Genomic DNA, 22,317 nt, shown 5'->3' with positions numbered 1-22,317 from the left:
TCTTAAATTACACATATACTTGAAATCATGTGGTATTTGTTTTCCCCTACAGGGGGGCTGATTCTTAAGGAATGACAGATGAATTGCTGGTAGGTAAGGACATACCATGCCAGGTAGATGATCTTGGAGCTTAAATAGAGAATCAAGAAATGGCACAGTTTTTCTCAATGTAATGCACAACTTGTAGAGACAAGAAAACTACAAATATCAAGAATTGTTATGGACACTATGCAAAATTTTTGAACTTTATTCTGAAAGCTATCATATGTCACTGGCCAGTTTTCACTCCAAATGCACATGTGTGTGAAAGTGTGTATCTATTTGACATACAGCAGCGTATGTTCTCAGTGGACTTAAAACATTATGCTTTTAAATCACTCAAGGTTATTGTGTTAATGAACACATAATGTGTTCTGTCCAAATTAATGACTTGAGAACTTAAGGCTTGTGGGCTGTTCCAAAAACCTGATCTCATGGATCATTTTTAAAAAGAGCATGGAAAATATTCCCATATGTGCAGGTGTCCATACTTTTATTTATGACACTTAAATCAATGTATACATAAAAATTTATTAGACTGCATGTCACATGGATGTAGATACTCTGGCTTGTTTTATGGACTGGGCCTTATCAATGAATTCTGAATTTGATCACTTTGTAAATCTAGAGGCTATCTTGAAGCATCTTTTGAGGCTGTTTTAAATGTCAGTATGTATTATGGATTGAGCCTAAATATCCATCAACTGATGAAAGGATAAAGAAATTGTGGTTTATATACACAATGGAATACTACTTGGCAATTAGAAAGAATGGAATGTGGCCTTTTGTAGCAACATGGATAGAACTGGAGAGTGTTATGCTAAGTGAAATATGTCATACAGAGAAAGACAGACACCATATGTTTTCACTCTTATGTGGATCCTGAGAAACTTAACAGAAGACCACGGGGGAGGGGAAGGAAAAAAACAAGTTAGAGAGGGAGGGAGACAAACCATAAGAGACTCTTAAAAACTGAGAATAAACTGAGGGTTGATGGGAGGTAGGAGGGAGGGGAGGGTGGGTGATGGGCATTGAGGAGGGCACCTGTTGGGATGAATTGGGTGTTGCATGGAAACCAATTTGACAATAAATTTCATATGAAAAAAAAAAAGAAATGTCAGTATTTCTCATATAGGATTTGCTTGGATAACCGATAGGCGTGTGGTTCTTTAATAACAATTTCTTTGAAATAAAGGTAAAAAAAAAACATCGGAAGTAATTTTAATATTCTAATCAGAGTTCAGCAAACATTTATGCAAATAAAGTTTGGGTTATCGTGGGCAAAGAAACGTTTAAAGACTATTTTGTAAGTATTTATATAAAAAACGACAAAGCATATTTCCACAAACATTTCGATGAAATTATAAATAATTATGAATCATTTATAATTGACAATAATAACAATCAGATGTGTAGTTTTCTGTGATGAAAGTCTACTAATCAGGGGAAGGTGGAAATGTCCGTCATAAGTGGTCATTGTGAGAATACTACTGAATTTACAAAGCTTCAATAAATAAAGATCTAAAGAATGATACTACAAGAGAATGAGTGTCAAATGTGTGATAGAGATCCATTGTGGATACAGATTTTGTCTCCAGAAGTGTCTCAGTGAAAGAAGGGTCACAGAATACTTATTTATATGCAACTCATTGGCACAGGAACATACATTTAAGTACATTTAAGTGTCCTTTCGATCTTTTTCCAAATGAGGACAGCAGAAAAAAACTGACAAAAGTAAATTTAATTACTTAATTTTTACAAAAATCTTTTTATTTTGTAAGGAATGTAAAAAAAAAGATTGCATATATTAATTTCTCTACATCTCCCCGGTGGGGAAAAAGGAATGAAGAGACCAAGGGGATTCTGAAAGTTGCAGAAATGGCTTCAGGGACATTACATGTGGATGGACAAAAGAGGGCTTCATTATGAGCTGCTGGGTCCCTAGAGGCTTGGGTTAGTGGCTGGGAAATCTCATATTCAGACCTCCTCCTTCTCCACGTACACTGGGGAACGTTATACTTGCCAATTCAAGCTTAATAAAGTTATGCTGTGTCTAGCAAATATAGACCTTCCTGTGAGTTTTGTTGGAGTGTGATTCCACCAACAGGAGCTCAGACACATTTACAAAAGAGGGTGCAAGTCTGTTTTGCAGGGACAGAAGAAGAGAGGAAAGTCTATTCCAGAGATGTGCACAGTTTGGCAGATGGCTGAGCAGCAAATGGATAAGAGTTCATGATATATACAGCGGGCTGTTCTAGAGGGTGCAGACAGAAGAAAGAGATGCTGCCAGCATAAGCACAAGTGAATGAGATGAGAGTCTCAGGAGGAAAAAGAGTGAATGACAGGTGAGTGATGAGTGATGAGTGATAGTGTTACGAAGACAGACCATGGTTTTCAGGAGTCTTATAAAAACACAACTGGCCCCCAACAACAAAGCATGAAGTCCCTTTCCTCAATTTCACCCAATAATGTTTTACTACCAGCTTTTCCAGTGATAATCACTCCATCCCCCCTGCTCTGTACTCACTTAGGTCCTCTCCCACCTGCCTTCCCACCATCTGTACCTGTCAGGTAATGCTGCCACATCAGCTCCTTACTGTTAAATATGCCAGACAATGTGAATGGTACTGAAGGATTTCTCTTCTAATTCTGATTAACTCTAGAAAGAAGAAGTGAATGAAAGAATCCATGATCGAGGAATTTCTAGGATTAAGCATTGGGGAGCAAAGCTTTGGAAAATCAAGGAAATAGTTGACTAGTGTATTCTAAATATACATCAGCTGATACAGACTTGCTTCTAGAATGGCTCCAGTTGAGTGGGTTCCTTCACTGAGGTTTGGCCACATAGACCACAGCTCTTCCTGCATTACTGGCATATTTGGTGACAATAAGCATATGATTAAATGATCATGGGCTTGCTGACAGAAAGCAACAGGGTTGGACCAACTAGGAAAGAGTGAAACAACTGAACCCTGCTTTTCACCAAATAGAAACTCTCTAATGTAGCTTGAGGTTTTCTAATTTAAGATAGGTGATTTTTAAAAAGCAATGATCTTTTCAGATACAAATGTATCTGAACTAGACTAAGAGCCCAGTTTTCAGAAAAGTCAGTCATCAGTGAATCGAGGTGATTAAATGTTCGTTAGTTGAGCCCTCTCCTCCATCATTTCTGGTATCCCAAGTCTGCTCCGTGTCTTCCATTCCTACTTCCATATTAGACTCTTGTTGGGAAACATGTCCTTCACCCCTTTATTTTCAACTCATTTCTCATGCCTGTGCTCATGAAATTCAAATGTTCAAGTGATATATATTTCATTAAGAATTAATGAGCTTACATTGGCCAAATCTCATGCTACTGGCAGCTGTGAGCAGTTTAAACCCAAGAACCTAGCCTCTAGGCCATGAATTACCCATGGACCCATTTTCCCACACTCTGTTGTCACCAAGATTGAGTCCCCTTGCCTCTGTACATTGTTGCCTCTGAGTTTCCATGTTTTCTAGAGATTCCTTCCATCTAGGTATTCAGAAATGGGTATTCCAAAATGTCAGCGATTTTAAGCACACCACTAATTTTCAGGAATTCAATTGTTAGTATGTGGGCAAAATAAAATAGAGTTTTTTGAGGCATGTAAAAATGGCATGTAATTTTCACCCGGACTCACCAAAAGTGCATGGGGTTAGATGATCTTTTCAAAGTGCTTCCTTTACTTTCTTTTGAACGGACTTCTGGGGAAGGGAAGGAAATATAAGATAAAAACAGAGGGGGACAAATCATGAGAGATTCCTGGGAATAAAGAACACTCTGAGGGTTACTGGAAGGGTGGTGGTGGGGGATGGGTTAAATGGGTGATGGACATTAAGTAGTGCACTTGTTGGGATGAGTTCTGGGTATTACATTTAAGCGACGAATCACTAAATTCTACGCCCGAAACCCTTCTTACACTATATGTTAACTAACGTGGATTTAAATTTAAAAAGTGAAATTGTTATTGGAAAAGAAAAAAACAAAGAAAAGAGAGACATCCTGTCTTACGTAGATACAAATGATATAGATAGATGAATATATTGTGCTCTTGGGTGTCACCAGTTTCTGTTTTCTCTTTCATAGGGAGTTTTTTCACTTAAAACAAATCAAGAAATAAACAGAAAAAGAGGCTCCTGTGTGTCTCAGTTGAGCATGCCATTCTTGACTTCAGGTCAGGTCAAGATCTTGGGGTTGGTGAGTTCAAACCTCATGTCAGGCTGTGTGCTGATGGTATGGAGTCTGTTTTAGTTACTCTCTCTTTCCCTCCTCTTTGCCTCTCCTGTGATCTCTGTCTCTATTAAATAAATACCTTAAAATATAAAACTTATGGAGATTTATCTACTAATGTACTTGTCAGAGTCAGATTTGTTGATCCAAAGTGTCAGTTCCAGACCTAGACACAATGGAAAAAACAGAATATTATCAGGTTGTTAGAATGTGGAATACGGACATTCATCAAACTCTGCTTGAAATGTCATTTCCAAGCAAGTTTAACAGGTATAATTATTGTAACCCCAGGTGCAGAGGGACATAACAGATCAGCAGTTACTCTGTTACCCACGTGATCTGGCTGGTTGTAATGCAATTAACTTGCCTTCTACATAACTTATTGTGCTACACTACTCGTGGATGTCTTTCTGAAAAGAATAATGTGTATCTGAGGATTTTTTCCTTCAATAATATAAGTAAGAAGGATTATATGATCTTAGAGTTCTGACAAAATCAGAGACCCACTATGATGACTTTATACAAACAAGAGTAGCGGAGAAGAGTGCCACTGACTGAGAAGCTTCTTTCATTTGCTTCTGGAAACCCAAAGACATTATGTCCATTTCCAACATCACAGTCTTCATGCCTTCTGTGTTGACACTGATAGGGATCCCAGGCCTAGAGACTGTGCAGTGCTGGATTGGGATTCCATTGTGTGTCATGTATCTCATTGCCATCATTGGAAACTCCATGCTTCTGATCATCATCAGGTCAGAGTGCAGCCTCCATGAGCCCATGTACATTTTCGTAGGCATGCTGGGAGTCACAGATATTGCGCTTGCTACCACCATTATGCCCAAGATGCTTGGAATTTTCTGGTTTCGTGTGCCAGACATTTATTTTGATTCCTGTTTGCTTCAAATGTGGCTCATCCACACATTTCAGGGCATAGAGTCAGGCATCCTCCTGGCCATGGCTGTGGACCGTTATGTGGCCATCTGTTATCCACTAAGACATGCTGCCATCGTCACACACCGCCTAGTCACCCAGATAGGGGCAGTGGTAACACTCAGGGCCGCTTTCCTAGTAGCCCCGTGCCTAATACTGATAAAGTTCCGGTTTCAGTTTTACCATACAACCATCATCTCCCACTGCTACTGTGAGCATATGGCCATTGTGAAACTGGCTGCAGAAAATATACGGGTCAACAAAATCTATGGCTTGTTTGTGGCATTTACAGTTGCAGGGTTCGACCTCACATTCATCACTTTGTCTTATGCACAGATCTTTTCCACTGTTTTTCGTTTGCCCCAGAAGGAGGCTCGGTTGAAAGCATTCAATACGTGCATCGCTCATATGTGTGTCTTCCTCCAGTTCTACCTCCTTGCCTTCTTCTCCTTCTTCACACATAGGTTTGGTGCTCATGTTCCCCCTTATATCCATATCCTCTTTTCTAGCCTCTACTTGCTGGTCCCCCCATTTTTCAATCCACTTGTCTACGGTGCCAAGACCAAACAGATCCGCATTCATGTGGTAAAGTTGTTCTCTTCATAAAATTCACTGTGATTAACTCCTTCAACCTTCCGCCTTAGTAGCAATCTCTCAAAATTAAATATAACATTTAAAAATCCACACTGTCTGCAATGCTTCAGTTTTGTATATTTGTTTTGTTTAATTTGTCTGCATTTTATGGTTTTCATATCATTATACCCCATGACAACTATTATTCCGTCGGTTTTGGGATGCTACCGCCTAATAAGAGGAATAAACATAAAGATCAAAATAGTGAAAATATATTGTTACCTTTCCTCTTTTATTTTTTATTTCCTGGTTGAATTTCTTCTCTATGGATTCTTCTCCAGAAGAATTCATAAATATGCATCTATCACTGAAATTAAATGCAGCCAAACTCTTTGTTTTAGAACGTGCAGGTACTCAAAGAAAATAAGGTGTTCATGTGGCTTTTTATTCACCAAAAGGTATTTTTTTGAGGAGGTGTATTTTAAGCATATTGTACTAAAACAAACAAAAAACAAACATATTTACAAAAGGTAATTTGTAAATTAAACAACAATATGAGAAATAAAAGAAAAAAAAACAATGAAACTCCCAGAAGATAGATATAAGAAACCAGAACAAAAGGACACATGTTAACTATGGGGGCTGTGATTAAAAACTATCTAGGGTCAATCCAAGAACACCAACATATCACTAAACAGGAGTTCTAGAAAGTCAGGGAAGATAAAATTATAGGTGGACTGTAGTAGACTAGGAACATATTAGAAAATTATTCAAAACTATTCCAAAAACTAAAGGACACAAATCCAAATTGGGAGTATCCATCATGAACCCATGGAAAAAAGAATACAATTTCATAGTAAGTTAAGAAAATGAAAAGCCTATGGCTACAGACTAGCAGAAAGTATTTGCAAAATACATGTTTAACAAAGGACTTATATCCAAAATATACAAAGAACTTTTAAATCTCAACAATAAGGAAATAAACAAGTCGCTTAAAAAGCAGGAAAAAATCTGAAAACATATTTCACCCCAAAAAGACATAACAAAGAGCAATAAGCATGTTTTAAGATGCTCAATATCATTTGTCATTAAGGAATTGCAAAGTAAAACAATGGGATACCATACACACCTGTCAGAATGGCTAAATCCTGAAATACTGACAAAACCAAATGCTGGTGAGGATATAGAATGATAGGGACTCTCGTTCATTGCTGGTGAAAATACAAAATAGTACAGCCACGCTGAAAGAGAGTTTTGCATTTCTCACTGAACGAAACATAGTCTTACCATGTGGTCGGCCTTGCACTCCTAGATATGGTACCAAATGGGTTATGTTTAGAGCAGGTTTGTTTTTAATTGCCAAAAATTGGAGGCAACTAAGATGAAGGGAAAAACAGACCGTGGCACCTCTTTAAAATGTAATGTGAGTATTTGATTAAAAAAAAGAGAGAGCTAGGGGTGCCCGAGAGGCTCAGTGGGCTGAGCATCTGACTTCGGCCTAGGTCATGATCTTGCCATTTGTGGGTTCGAGCCCCACGTCGGGCTCAGAGCTACAGCTTGGAGCCTGGAGCCTGCTTTGAATTCCATGTCTCCCTTTCTCTCTCTGCCCGCCCCTGCTAACATCTGTCTCTCTCTGTCTCAAAAGCAAATAAACATTAAGAAAAATTTAAAAAGAAGAGAGCTATCAAGCTATGAAAAGACATGGAAGAGCCTTTAATGCACAGTTTTGAGTGAAAGAAGCCATCCAGAGGTTACATCTGTATATGATTCCAAATATATGACATTCTGGAAAAGGCAAAACTATACAAATTAGAAATAGCATAAAGATGAGTGTAGCCAGGAGTGTAGGAAGAGAGAGGGAGGGTTGAATGGGTGGAGCACAGGGAATTGTAGAGTAGTGAAAGTGATCTGTATGATACTGTGATGGAGGGTATACGACATTATGTACAGGTATCCCCCACTTTTTGAAAGTTCACGTTATGCCCCTTAGCTCTTCGGAAAGACCTACCTCAGTACCTGTTGTCACCACTTGAAAGAACTCTGAAGAGTATTTTCACTTTTACAAAAAAAGCAAAACAAGCGTTCAGTGTGTGTTTTGCATTGAGCCATTACAGAGGGAGCGAGAGGAGGCCAGCCTTCCTGGGGACCCACACTCAACATCACAGCATCAACCCCCCAGAGCTCTGAACCGTGTCTCTGAGCATCTGTGCTTTATCCAGATTAATTTTGTGCATCTGTTAGCAAGACATGTCTGAAGGTGCCAGAAAACCTTAACAGAGGTTATTTTGGGGGATTTGAAATGCTAAAACAATTTTTCATATGAATTAATGGTAATTGCTTCTTTGTTTTATGCCATTTCAGCTCAGGAATCGTTCCATAGGAAAGTTCTACTTTTGGATGGATCTGTGCTTATCAGAACCACAGAACTGTAACAGAGAAGGTGAATCTTGATGTAAACTGTGGGCTTTGGTTAATAGTAATGCATCAATATTGGATCAATTGTTTACAAATCAGACAGGCAATCATTAAGTTTTTATATAAAATGGGAGTAGTAAAAAGGACACACTAGTAGCTTCAAAAGGGAAACGAATAAGTTAGTAAACAAACAGCTGTTACCTATAGGATTGGAAACCAGAATGGCCTTGCCGATTTCCACAGTAACACAGGATCTAGAGGATAGCATAAAATCCCTGTGAAATGTTGAGGAAAGCTACTGGGATCCTGACGATAACAGTAGACACTTGTATCTCAGTATGTTTACACGTTGTTTGCCCCCCTCAATTGATAAAGAGCAGAAGAAGAGCCAACCCATATTTTCACAGACAGGGAAAAAACAATCTCCTACTTTCTGAGCCAGCCCCCAAGCCACACCACAAAAGACTGTCTAGGGAGAGAGGGTTGGGGGACAGTAGCCTACTGTTAGAGAAAACACTGGAAATACCACAAACCCTGACACAAATGCCAAAAAAGAGAGTCCACCCTGTGATGGAAAGTAGTGACAACAGGTCTGAGGCCTTTTGAGTAAGACATTCCTCAAATAGGGAATTAATAGGAGTAGTTGAAAGTGCATGGAAATAGGAAAGTGCATGGAAATTGCGTGGAAAACACTCTTGAGCAAGTGTTGATTTTGTGGGAGGAAAAACCATGACAGAAATGGCTGTCAGTTAAAACTGACGAAAAACTAGTAACCACCTTACTCTGAAAGAACCCCCTCACTCTCCTGTATACAACTGTTATCAATATTCCTGGAAAACAGGAAGCATTTTCAGTGAAGAGCTTCTGTCGAAAATAGAAAATAAAAATAAAAATGTTTCTGGTGATAAATGCTCTGTCTCCCCTGCAAGAACACCCACACAACACACACAGACACACTCACACACCGGTGTGTCCTAGAGAAACTACATTATATTGCTTCGATCTGAAGTCATTCTCTCTATGAATAATTGGTAGACATGGGAATACAATAAGAAAATAAAGACAGTAGAGAAATAGACAAGAAATAGATCATATGATATAAGAATCGTTTAAAGTTGGGGTGCCTGGGTGGCTCAGTTGGTTAAGCTGCCGACTCTTGATTTCATCTCAGGTCGTGATCTTGCGGATAGTGGGTTCAAGCCCCACATCAGGCTCCGTGCTGATAGCACAGAGTCTGCTTGGGATTCTCTCCCTCTCGCCCTCTTTCTCTGGCCCTCCCCCATTCATGCTTGCTCTCTCTCAAAAATAAATAAACTTAAAAAAAATTTAAATTTAACAAATTGTTTGCAGTCAGGACCAAAAGAAAATTATGAAATCATTTCAAAATGTTTGCTATGTTATAATTGTTATCTATTCTGTGACAAACCATCCCCAAATTAGTGTCTCTAAACAACAATGACTTATTGTTTCTCACAATTTTGTGGGTTAACAATCCAGGTAAGGCTTGACCATATGGTTCTGTTTCCATAAGGAGTGGGCTGTGGTACCTCAATAGGCAGCATTCAACTAAAAATTGCTTCAGCTGAGTTGAAAAGTCCACAGACGTCAGTCCCATGCCTGGTGCCTTTGGGCTCATCTCCATAGTCACCTTCTCACCATGGGGATAGCTTCTTCATATTATTGGTATGATTTCAGTGGAGTTCTATTCCTAATATGGGTGCCTGGCTTTGAATAAAAAACAAGGTAGAAGTTGCCAGACTTCATATTACATTGGCTCAGACACCCGAGAACATCACCATCATTCCTGCTACATTATGTGGTCACAAGAACTGTCATCCCTGTTCAAGGGGAGGAGGATTGGGCTCCACCACAGAAGATAGTAGCAGCACACACAGAGAGATAGAGAAGGGCATGATTGTAGTCAGCTTCTCAGATTACCTTCCACAGTGTGCAGAAGGGAAAAGCGAACCTATTGTAATAGGAATTGAAAAAGAATAATAACCAAGAGAGACAAAATTCGTGTGAGGGTCTGTGATAGATATAGAAAAGACAAAAAAGGTTTACTACATCTATGAAAGGATTCTCCAATTTTTTTTACAAAGGAAAATCAAACAATAAAAGAAATGTGAAATTAAGATTATGATTATAATTAGAACCTTAGCCCGACCCCCCAGACAATCCCAATGCATTTAGAGAAAAGTTACCAGGATAGAGAAAGTTTAAAAAGAAAAAGGAAAAGGAGAAGAGAGGCACCTGGGTGGCTCAGTCCGTTAAGCCTTCGACTCCTGATCAGGTCATGATCCCAGGTTGTAAGATCAAGACTCATGTCAGGCTCCACACTGAGCACTGAGCACTGAACAGGGATTCTTTCTCTCCCTCTTCCTATGTCCCTTGTCCACTCTCTTTGTCTCTGAAAGAAGGAGGAGGAGGAGGAGGAGGAGGAGGAGGAGGAGGAGGAGGAAAGGGAGAAAGAAAAGAAGAAGAGCAGCTCAGGCTGAGAAAATAAAAATCTACATCAAAATCCAAATAAAACTCTCTATGGTAGCTAATGGCATTTCTGGACCCTTCTGATGCGAATTCTACCATGTGACCAATGGAAGAGAGAGAAAGCCAAAGAGCCTGAAAATTTCAAGGTAAGTAAGGTGACAGAATCTAGTCTTAGGTGCCCTCTAAAAAGCGTACAATCCTTCCACATGTGGCATTCACAGTCTACTTTTGCAGATGCCTCCATGGGAACAAGACAGTATTGCACTAGCAAGCATCTCTGCCACGCAAAGGAGATCTGGGTACTCAATGCAAGTGTGGGCTAACTTGGATGTCCCAGAGTGCTGGACCAAGGAAACCCTGCACATGCTGTAGAGGGAGAGACATTGGGCGTGTTTCTCCCAAGAGCCGACTCTGGGCCATCTCCTTCCACCAGTGTGTAAAGTTCAGTCCTCTGGGGACTGAAGGTCTAGGGCCTGAGAGATGCCTAGAGGAGGTATAAATAGCTCCACATTTGCTGTTTGTCTTCTGAACATCATCTTGCTTTTATTTTTCCCTCTCAACCAGTTAAATACCTTCAGGATCCAAGAAAGTATAGGTAAGTAAGCTGAGTTTTGCTCAGCAAAGTCATGTAGAAAAAGGCACCTGAAAATACAGGGGCAAAAAAAAAAGAAAGAAAGAAAATCTTAGGGAACTCCAGAGGCTGCTCCATCTTCCTAGTACCTAATCATCTTGTATTTCTCTCAGCATTGACCTATGAGGCATTGGATGTGGCTGTAATAGGACTCATGGGCAATTGTAGTATCTCTTTGTGCTCTTTTAATAAATGGGCCATCTGCAAAGGGCACAAATGGGTGTTTTTCCTTTAGACGCAAATGGTTTCCATTATACACAATGGTTCTTTTTCTTTGAAATGTGGGCCTGAATGCTGTGCATAGATGCAATGAATTTGGATTCCAGTTCCATTAGTAAAAGCAAGGCTTCGTAGCTAAACAAGTCTAGTAGTTAAAGACAATGCATATGTGTGTATGTATGTAAATACATGCACGCATTTCCCCCTAAAATTTAATGACTATTCACTATACATCAGGTGCTGGGCCAAACACAGATTGAAAAACTGAAACTCAGAAATTTCAACTCCTTTCCCTATATGACAAAGATGACACACTCAACATGAGGATAGAATAGAACCCCATTTCTTTTTGTTAATGTTTATTTATATTTGAGAGACAGAGTGAAAGCAGGGGAGGGGCAGAAAGAGAGGGAGATACAGAATACAAAGTAGGCTCCAGGCTCTGAGCCTGAGCTGTCAGCACAGTCTGATGCAGGGCTCCAACTGCAGGCCTCCAACAGACCATGAGATCATGACCTGAGCCAAATTCCGATGCTTAACCAACTGAGCCACCCAAGTGCTCCTAAAACTCCATTTCTAAGCCAAGTTCACCATGCTGTACCACTTGCACCTTATAAGACTGAAATGACAGATTGGGGGTGAAAATTACCAATTCACATTTGTGTCTAGCATACGAAAGTAAGTCTAGGCCTTTATGGATACTCTAAATTAGCTCAATCTCTGTCTAGCGGATCCAAAGCTTGAAGTCCAAAAATTTGAACTTGTTCAATGTAATAATTATTTTGACCTTAATGATGGTAATTTTGCAAGTGCACAAATTTCATTTGTTGCTGAGATAGAAATATATCTGACTTATGTCACAACCACCCTAAAATACTAACTTCAGAATTGACCCACATTTGTAATTGATGTTTACTTTTAGGTGTTTTACAACTGGAAACTATGCTTCCCATTAAGTAGTTTTTAGTGGTAATACAGTCAGAATAGGATGTAACCAGCACTTAAATACAATTCTATGGTCCCCAGATGTACACAATCCCTATTAACCACACACTGCCTCTATGCATATATTCATGATTCAGTCAGAATCATGGATTCTGCCATTAGTAATATTATAAAAAATGCTTCCGTGAGCCCCAGAGGTATAAGTTGGGGAGCTGTAGGTGATAATGCTATATCACAACAAAAAGGAATACAATAAAACAGATCACTCACTGATGTCCCAAAAGATCACTGGGAAAGTTAGAAGGAAATCTGTAAAATTTGTCTTATGTCTCTTCTACCTCCGTTTCTGTTTCCTCCATCATTTAGACTCTCCTCTTCCCCATCTCGGATGTCCTGATGAAGCCCCACTCGCTAAATATCCCCTCCCAATAACTGCACTTCACTCACAGATTAATCTTTTCTTTCTGTCTCCGAAACACCATAATCCCATGGAAAATGAATTTCCAGCAATTAATTTTAGCTCTATGTTAAATGGTTACACAGTTGATGTATGTAACTAAAGTAGATCGATAGTCTTAAGCATCTCAACATTTTATTACAGTATTTTGAAAGTATCATATACCAACTTAATGAAAGTCCTAATGGGGTGACCCTTTGAGTATTGTGTCCTCTAAACTGTAACTCAAATAATGGCGTCCAAATGAATATAGAGAAGAAACTAATGCTTGCCAAAGGGGCTGCAGGTTGGAGGACGGGCAACATGGGTGAAGGGAGAGAGAGATAGAGCTTGCAGTCACGGGAATAAAAGCCAAGCATGGGGAATCTAGTCAGTGGGATTGTAATAGCATTGCATGGTGACATATGGGAACCACACTCATGGCAAGTATATAACATATTACAACATATAGACTTGTGTAATCACAGTGTGGTACACTTGAAACTAAGGCTACATTGTGTTTCAACTATACTTCAGTTAAAAAAAAAAAGAAAAAGAAAGAAATGGATTCCAAACATTTCAATCATATAATATGGAGTACTAGAATACTGAACACGTAATAAAAACTGAAAGTATAGGTGGAGAAACTATACTGCACAATGATACTGACTCCAATGCAATCAAGAGGTAAAAAGGCAGACATCTGTTAAGCCCATGTTCTTTTTAAGCAAATATATTCAGCCCCCTTTGATTTGAGAATGGGGACAGGGGGAGGATGGAAGCCACTTGTCTTCCACCTGCTTTGTATCCATGTTTATACCCTCACTTATAGCTATGTATTCATAGGAATACGCCCCCTCACACACACACATCCCACTCAAATGGGCTATCTCCTCACTGGCATTTCACCCAACACATCCCTTGCTTTTATCCATTCTGTTGCAACTACAGATAAGTAGCAACCAGTAGATTACCCTCCCTCCCTTTTATTGAAGGCCTGGGGACCCCACTTGCTAATGTGAAACCCTGTTACTTCCTGCTTGGCGGTATTTTAAAGTAATATATTGTCTCATTTTCAAGCAGGGACCCAAATGGGACAGTGTGTTTTTCCTTCACAACTTGTCAGGCATATCCATCTATTTAAGAGTCCAACTCAGTTTGAGGCTGCATATTCTTTAGGTTTTTTAAAATTCATCGTATAATTTTAAGAAATATGTTGATTAGCTGACAAGAATCAATGAAGTCACCTGTGGATCTTTAGTGCCTATCATGGCCCTTAGCATTATTCCAGCGGCCAATCAGTGTTGAAAAGTGCATATGTACCGTATTGCCCGAAATCTATTTTGGCAAAATGAATTCCCTCCCACTTCCTTAAGCAGTATAATATTTCAGGGATACAAGCAATGAACATTTTGATGACATGTTTTTGTGTCTAGTTTTATTTTTATAGGGAGTATTGGGTGGTGGCTGTGATCAGAGCTTTCAAATCTATGCTGTCTGACCCTGAATCCAATGGGACCAGGGACAAGAAGCTGAAAGTCTGTGGAATATTTTTGCATCTGTTGGAATAACAACAGTATCCATGTTGAGGATCATTGTAAAGGTCTTTTCAACAGGCTATTGTGAAGATTTAATAAGGTGATATTTATAAAGTGCTATGGCACATATGAAGCACTTATTAATGTGAAGCATTTTATTCCCAAGATACGACTTAATTCTTCCATGGAAGGAGTCAGAGTGCAGTTTTAGGTTCATTAATACATCTCACTATCTTTTCACAGAGGAGAAAATATTGCCAAACAATCTAATCAGATGTCATTCAGCTGAAAGTGGTGCTGCTCCTCAATCCTCAGTCAGCCCTGTGGCCTTTAATCCAGGTACTAGATCTGGAATATACTGCCATAGATGGCCCCTTTCTCTTACAATCACACCCATCCCCAGGATATGTGGTATGTCCTGACTGGAATCCCAGGACTAGAAGATTCTCATACCTGGATATCCATCCCTATCTGTTCTATGTACATTTTGGCTGTCATAGGCAACATCTTCTTGATCTTCCTGATTGTAACTGAGCGCCGTCTCCATGAGCCTATGTATGTCTTCCTTTCCATGCTGGCCTTATCAGATGTCCTGCTCTCCACAGCCACAGCCCCCAAGATGCTGGCCATCTTCTGGTTCCATTCCATGGATATATCCTTTGGTAGTTGTGTATCTCAGATGTTCTTCATCCATTTCCTCTTTGTGGCAGAATCTGCTATTCTCCTGGCCATGGCTTTTGACCGCTATGTGGCCATCTGTCACCCACTGAGATATACCACAATCTTAACCTCCTCAGCCACTGGCAAAATTGGCATCGCAGCTGTTGTCAGGAGCTTTATCATCTGCTTTCCATTCATCTTCCTGGTACACCGACTTACATATTGTGGGAGAAACATCATTCCCCATTCGTACTGTGAGCACATGGGCATTGCCAGATTGTCATGTGACAATATCAGTGTCAACATCATTTATGGCCTGACTGTGGCCCTACTGTCTACAGGACTAGACATTGTGTTCATCATTATATCCTATGCGATGATCCTTTGCACAGTGTTTCAGATACCTTCCTGGTCTGCTAGATTCAAGGCCCTCAACACATGTGCTTCCCACATCTGTGTCATACTTATGTTCTATGCCCCAGCATTCTTTTCCTTTTTTGCCCATCGTTTTGGGGGTAAAACCGTCCCTCAGCACATCCACATCCTGGTAGCCAACCTCTATGTGGTAGTGCCCCCTATGCTAAACCCCATCATTTATGGGGTGAAGACCAAACAGATTCAAGACCGAGTAATTTTGCTTTGCTCCCCCATCAGCACTCATTGTTAAAGTGAAGTGAAGAATAATACGAAATGCTGGCTATTTCTGAATAAACCCCTGCCCCACTTCTCTCTCTCTCTCTCTCTCTCTCTCTCTCTCTCTCTCTCTCTCACACACACACACACACACACACACACATGCACACACACATACACACACACTGAATGAGCAATGGGAATAAACAGAATTCATAAGTAACTCTCAATAAACCCAGAAGGATAATTAATGCCAAAGTTTCCAATGTATTTTCCTAAAGCAGTTAAAATTTTTGAGAAAAATAAATTAATGATATTCTCAATTCTCCTAGATATCCTATTATCTTGCAATTTAACTTATTCTTAAGCATATATAAGATAACACTAAGAAAAACATATTTTAGGGTTAAACCCAGATGGAATTGTCTTGGGTAGCTCTGCGAAGTGAAAATAGTGACTCACTGAGTGTTTGTATAGACAGTTGAAATTCTGCTGAAGTATAAAACACTCCTACTGCAGTCAGTAAATACTTGGGCCAGGAACATAAAGCCACAATAAACAATAAACAATAAGTATTTCTATATGTACCTTTTATGGCAATTAAAATGTGAGTTCTAAAAGGATATTTTCTGAATCACTGATACAAAGTCTATGTATAGAAAAGGCACATCGTATAGGTTTATTGAATGAACAGATAATCCTGAATGAAAACAAATAATAAGTGAAATCAACCCACCTGAGACCACATAGACAACTTAAAAGTTAACACTTTGTTCCCTACATAGTGAAGACCTTTGGGCCAAATCATTAATGAAGCATCCTGGTGTCAACAGACTTCACCATGGGAGGGACTAACAGATGAAAAATACCATACCCAGGTCCAAAATTAAAAGGCACTGAAAGACTAAATAGGATGTTTACACATAGTTGTATTTAAAGAGGCTCTATTCACACCAAATATTATTTTATAGAAGCTTGTCTCCAGATTGCACCTTAATTTCTTCATTCAAGATAGTATTTTTACAACCTCTCCTTCAGCAGGCCTTAGCACATGCTCTGAGAATGTGCAATCTGACCTTATATACACTTGAAGATAGACAAACAATGAACTTTCAAGCATTACCTTGAACACTTGCAACCTTTTCCGGGTTAGCCTCTTTTCTTTGTTTTCTATTATGTGTATGTGATGTGTGTTTGTATACACTACACACATTAATATATGTACAATGTTATATACACGTTATAAAAACACACATATATACACATGCATGTTCATGATATATATAGATGTATATGTATATATACATCTATATATATATAATATCAGATATATATATATGTATATATATATATATATATATATATATATATATATATAAAACAATCAATGTGGGAAATGAACGTGTGTTGCCTTGACCCTTGGAATCCTGGACAACTACTTTGGTTTGAAATATATGTTATATTCACTTCAATTTAAGCAAGGAAATCTATTTTAAGAGTTAAAAAAAAATACCTTTGATATGAGAAATCCTGGTTTGCCAGTCCCACACTGACTGTATAAAATTGTCCTGTTATGTAACTATTGGTTCTTGACCAATAAAATGGAATTATTTTAGTACCTTCTTTACTGGCATGACAATTAAATGAAATATGTCATATGATGTATTTGGAATTTAATAAAAGCAAATTTTATTTTGATGGTGTGGGTAACTTTTATGAACAGAAACATGAAAGAACTGATCCCACCAAACTCAACATAGCCCTGCTAACAATAATTCATAGAAAAATGGTTGGAATGGGTCATTATCATAGATACGGAAGTCACATAAAATGTTGCTAAAAGTTGTAGCAAAGAGGATTCTGGTTCAGAAGTAAATTCTCCAAGGATTGAAGGGGAGTCAGAGAGGAAATAGAGTACAGAATGATAACAAAATATTTTTAATGAGTGGTGTAAGTGAGCCTTCAAGGAGATCTTTTTAAGGGGGTGCCTGGGTGGCTCAGGTGGTGAAGCATCTGACTTTGGCTCAGGTCATGATCTCATGGTTTGAGGTTTGAGCCCTGTGTCGGGCTTTGTGCTGACAGGTAGGAGGCTGGAGCCTGCTTCAGATTGTGTCTCCCTCTCTCACTGCTCCTCCCCCACTCAGGCTCTCTCTCTCTCTCTCTCTCTCTTTCTCTGTGTCTCTCTCAAAAATAAACATTAAAAAACAATAAAAAAAAGAAGAGTTTTTAAGGCTTGAGTTTTGGCAGTGAGGAACTAAGAAAATACCAATTTTCCACCCAGAATGTATGAAATATGACAGGAATAAACAATGACTCAGTCGTCAGCCTTAATTGTAGAGAAGCTTTCAGGTTGAGGGCTCAGGGACTGGTAGATGCTGAAGGAGTCAGGAGTACACTGTGTGTTCTTAGCTGCTAGAAGCACAATCACTGAGTCGTTGCCCTGGAAATTTTGAAGGGGATGCTCTGTATCCTACCATTCTACCATCTTCTTGACCACAAAGTCCCCCACTGGGTAACAGTGAGTAAGAAAAATGGTATACCATGCACGATAGAAACGGAGAGCCCTGGAGGGGCTTAGAGAAAACTGACCTACTCTTCCAGGTACAATTAAAAAAGAAAAAGAAGAAGTGGAAGAAAAAAAGCACTAAGAGATTGCTAAAGTGAGAACGTGTTTCACGAGATGAAGACGCCGGGTCATTTAATATCAGACTCTGAGACCCAGCGTGTTAAAGAATACGTTATCTGGGTAGCTGAGCAGTAGCAGATATAGAGATACTATGGAGTCAGAACAAATCTTCCTTTGATGGTTTCTGCTCTACCCTAAGTGGTCTCAGACATGGTGAAACGCTGTGACATGAAGCATAGGGTATTAGGAAAATGTATCCAAAAGTGGGAAGAGGCTAAAGATACTAGTTTGCCATATCAAAACTGTTGCAGAATATCATGTTATATTTGGGGTTTTAGCTAATATAATTAAAGAAGTGTAAGAAGTGGGGAAAGAAGAAGACAAAGCCTAGGTTTTGTGTCTTAATTTATTTTTCCTTGTTTCTGTATTTATTTTCCTATACTTTGTAAAGCCAACAGAGTTCCACAAGAATGGCATACTAATCCATATTTACTTATCCTGTATTGTGTACTTGAAATTTGTTGAGGGGTAGACCTTGGGTAGTCTCATCACAAAAGAGAAAAAACATAGGAAAATGGTACAGGTGTGAAGTGATGGATATGTTGATTGGCTTCATTTTTGTGAGTATTTCATAATGTATACATATATTGGGTCATCAGTTACACACATCCATTATAAGCAATTTCTGATTGTCAATTATACTTCAGTAAACCTGGGGCAGGGTGGGGGAGTGTTTTATTGTAGCTAGAATGATTAGAAAAATGAAATGGAAAATGACATCATTTAAAATGGTAAACAAAAATGTACATGTGTCTGAAATACATATAGGAAATATTTACTGCATATTATTCATTGTAATGATAATATGGCATCCACAGTGATCTACAAATTCCACATAATCCCAATAAATGATAATATATTTTATCATTTCCATGCTGATTTTTTTTCAAATTTTTATTTTGGCAAAATATCTGTACCATAAAGTTTGTGATAACAATGATTTTTAAGTGTATGATTCAGAGCAATTAATCATATTTGCAATGTTTTGTTACTATTGCCACCAGTTGCAGAAGTTTTCATCACCCATAACAGAAACCCTATGTCTCAGAAGCAATAATTCCCCACTCCCCTGCAAACCTCTAACCTACTTTATATTTCTAGGAATTTGTTTACTTGTAGAGGTAGAATCATATAATATTTGTTTTGTGTCTGGCTTATTTCACTGAATATAAGTTTTCAAAGGTCATGAATATTGTAGCATGTTTTTACCCTCCATTCCTTTATACTGATGCGTGATGTTTCCTGTGTGTGTGTGTGTGTGTGTGTGTGTGTGTGTGTATATATATGTGTATATGTATATATGTATATATATATGTATATGTATATATATATATCTGTGTGTGTGTGTGTACATCGTCTTGTACATTCATCTGTGGATGTGCAGTTTGGTTGCTTCCAACATTTGGCTACTGTAAATAATTCTCCAATGAATGTCCATCTACAAGTATGTCTTTGAATACCTGTTTTTAATTTGGGGGGGTACACACTCAGGAGTGGAATTACTGCATTACATATAATTCTGTGCCTGAGTTTTTAAGAAACTGCCAAACTGTTTTCCACAGAATGTGCACCATTTTTCATTTCCTCTGGCAATGTATGATGGTTCCCATTTTTCCCTATTGTGTCAAAACTTGTTAGTGTTTTAATTTTTTAATTGTGTTTTACATTTACTTATTTATTTTTGAGGGGCAGAGACAGAGCACAAGCGGGGGGGGGGGCGCGCAGAGAGAGAAGGAGACACAGAATCCAAAGCAGGCTCCAGGCTCCAAGCCAACAGCACAGAGCCTGACCTGGGGCTGGAACTCACAAACCGCGAGATCATAATCTGAGCTGAAGTTGGACGCTCAACCGACCGAGCCACCCAGGCACCCCTAGTGTTTAAATTTTTAAAAAAATTATACACATTTTAGTAGATGTGAAGTGGTGTCTTATTGTGGTTTTGAATTTTACTTCATGTGCTATTGGCATTTGCATATTTTCTTTAGAGGAATAATTATTTAAGTCCTTTGCCTATTTTTAAATTCGGTTGTTTATATTTCTGGACTTGAGTTGTTTGAATTCTCTGTATATTCTGGGTATTAATCCCTTATTAGATATATAATTTGCAAATCCCGTTTTGTAGGTTATCATTTCACTTTTTGTTAATGTTATCTGATGATGTTGAAATTTTAGTTTTGATGAAGTCCATTTATCTATTTTGTTTATTTTTTTCCTCATGCTTTGGTGTGACATTTGAGTATCTGTTGTGCAATCCAGGGTCATGAAAATTTACCTCTATGTTTTTTCCCAAGAATTTTATGATTGTAACTTTTATATTTGTGTCATTGCTCTATTTTTATGCATTCTGAGTTGTAGTGTTTATGTAAAAGAAAAACATAGGAAGTAGTCAGAAAAATGAAAAAAATTACTTGACCAATTAGATATGAACTTACGTATTATAAAATCAGATAATTGCAGCACTGTGACTCTGACAAAATAGGCATTGGATTCAAAAGCAGGATACAGAATCAAGATATAGATCTACATTTACATAAAGATTTAAAATGAGACCTATAGTTGCTCAAAACACTTGAGGAAACAACAGGCTATCCATTAACACATGTGTTAAAAGTGGTTTCTACATTTGTGAATAACTAAATGAAATCCTTAGCCACCCAAGTCCCCAAAACAAATTCCAGATGGAGTTAAATTTCTCTCCTTTCTCCTTGTTCTTTCTGTCAACTCTATTAAAATCTCTGTCCCATTTTCACTCACCAACTCTATCTCAAGCCTGATCTTGAATTCCACTTCTGGCTCCTAACCTTAACACCCAAGGCTCTGCTACTGATGAGTAGAATTTTAGTGTTCATGAACTTCTTCCCAGATAAAGAACCTTCGCCTTAAACTCCATCCTCGCCATCATATTCAGCCTGTGAGACCCTAATGGCTTTGGAGTTGCTCTCAGCTTTGACCCCAGGTTCCAGCAGGAGACACTTACCCTCCGAGAAAATATAGAGAAGGTTTCACCATCATCCATGGAGAGTAGGGGGAGAAAGAGTGAACTGGTAAGTTAAACAAGGGCATTGAAAAATTCTAAAAACTGGGAGAAACTACCCTCCTTTTCTAAGAGACTTAATTGTTTCTTTTATTTCCTGTGTTGAGTATTTACGGTTCCAAATATAAAGGTAAACAATTTACATACATTATCTTATATAAGTATTATTTGTTTATGTCAAATGCTTGGATCTCAGGTAACTTAAGGGGTTCTCCAAGATCACAAGTCATTAAGTGTTAGAACCATAAACTCTCTTTATCACTGTGCTAAATTACTTTTGCTACTTCCGTCACTCTTGTACAAACTGCAGAAAGTTACCAGATCCTTCAGTCTTCCATTTCCAGAGGAAGCTGTCATTTCTATGCTTATTATCACCACCTTCACTGCCACAAATGACCCTGTGCAGATTTCTGTCAATGCCTTTTTTGTTTGGCATGTGGCCCATGTAGAAACACTCTGCCCTGATTCTAAACACATTTCTCTCCCACACAGTGTGCTTTACATGTGTCCTTGTTGCAGAAATACATTTTCCATCTCTTTTGTAAGGAAATATCTTAAATATGACTATCAAGAGCTTGACATTTGACATACAATAACTGACCAGATATTGATATTCTCCAGTCCCCACGTGTTTCCCTGTATCTTCAAATGAAGTCTCGCCAGGACAGTTTCGACGGTTCCACTGAGTGCACACCTGCAACCTTCAGCCTTGTTGGCACTCCAGGCGAGAGGTAGAGCACATCTGGATATCTATCCCTTTCTGCCTGGTGTACATCATTGTTGTCCTAGGAAATGGCATCATTCTTTCCATCATCCAGATTGACCCTGATTTGCACCAA

At 38.7% G+C, this 22,317-nt stretch overlaps 2 protein-coding genes across 2 annotated transcripts; both read left to right on the top strand.

Moving 5' to 3' along the window:
* The first annotated feature begins 4,888 nt into the window (after positions 1 to 4,888).
* Positions 4,889 to 5,827, top strand: LOC115525918 (olfactory receptor 52A1-like). The gene has a single exon (XM_030333328.1). The coding sequence runs from the start codon at positions 4,889 to 4,891 to the stop codon at positions 5,825 to 5,827; it is 939 nt and encodes a 312-aa protein (XP_030189188.1).
* A 9,005-nt stretch (positions 5,828 to 14,832) lies between these two features.
* On the top strand, positions 14,833 to 15,792 carry LOC115525686 (olfactory receptor 52Z1-like). Its single transcript, XM_030332971.1, has one exon. It carries the CDS (start codon positions 14,833 to 14,835, stop codon positions 15,790 to 15,792), a length of 960 nt encoding a protein of 319 aa, XP_030188831.1.
* Positions 15,793 to 22,317: the final 6,525 nt, after the last annotated feature.

This window comes from Lynx canadensis, chromosome D1 (assembly GCF_007474595.2).
Source record: "Lynx canadensis isolate LIC74 chromosome D1, mLynCan4.pri.v2, whole genome shotgun sequence".
NCBI lineage: Eukaryota > Metazoa > Chordata > Mammalia > Carnivora > Felidae > Lynx > Lynx canadensis.
The sequence above is the reverse complement of the archived record's forward strand: the minus strand, read 5'-3'. Positions and strand labels throughout refer to the sequence as shown.

Bases quoted from the DNA above. Each gene is read 5' to 3' on its own strand.
- LOC115525918 (XM_030333328.1), top strand. From the start codon at position 4,889: ATGTCCATTTCCAACATCACAGTCTTCATGCCTTCTGTGTTGACACTG.
- LOC115525686 (XM_030332971.1), top strand. From the start codon at position 14,833: ATGGCCCCTTTCTCTTACAATCACACCCATCCCCAGGATATGTGGTAT.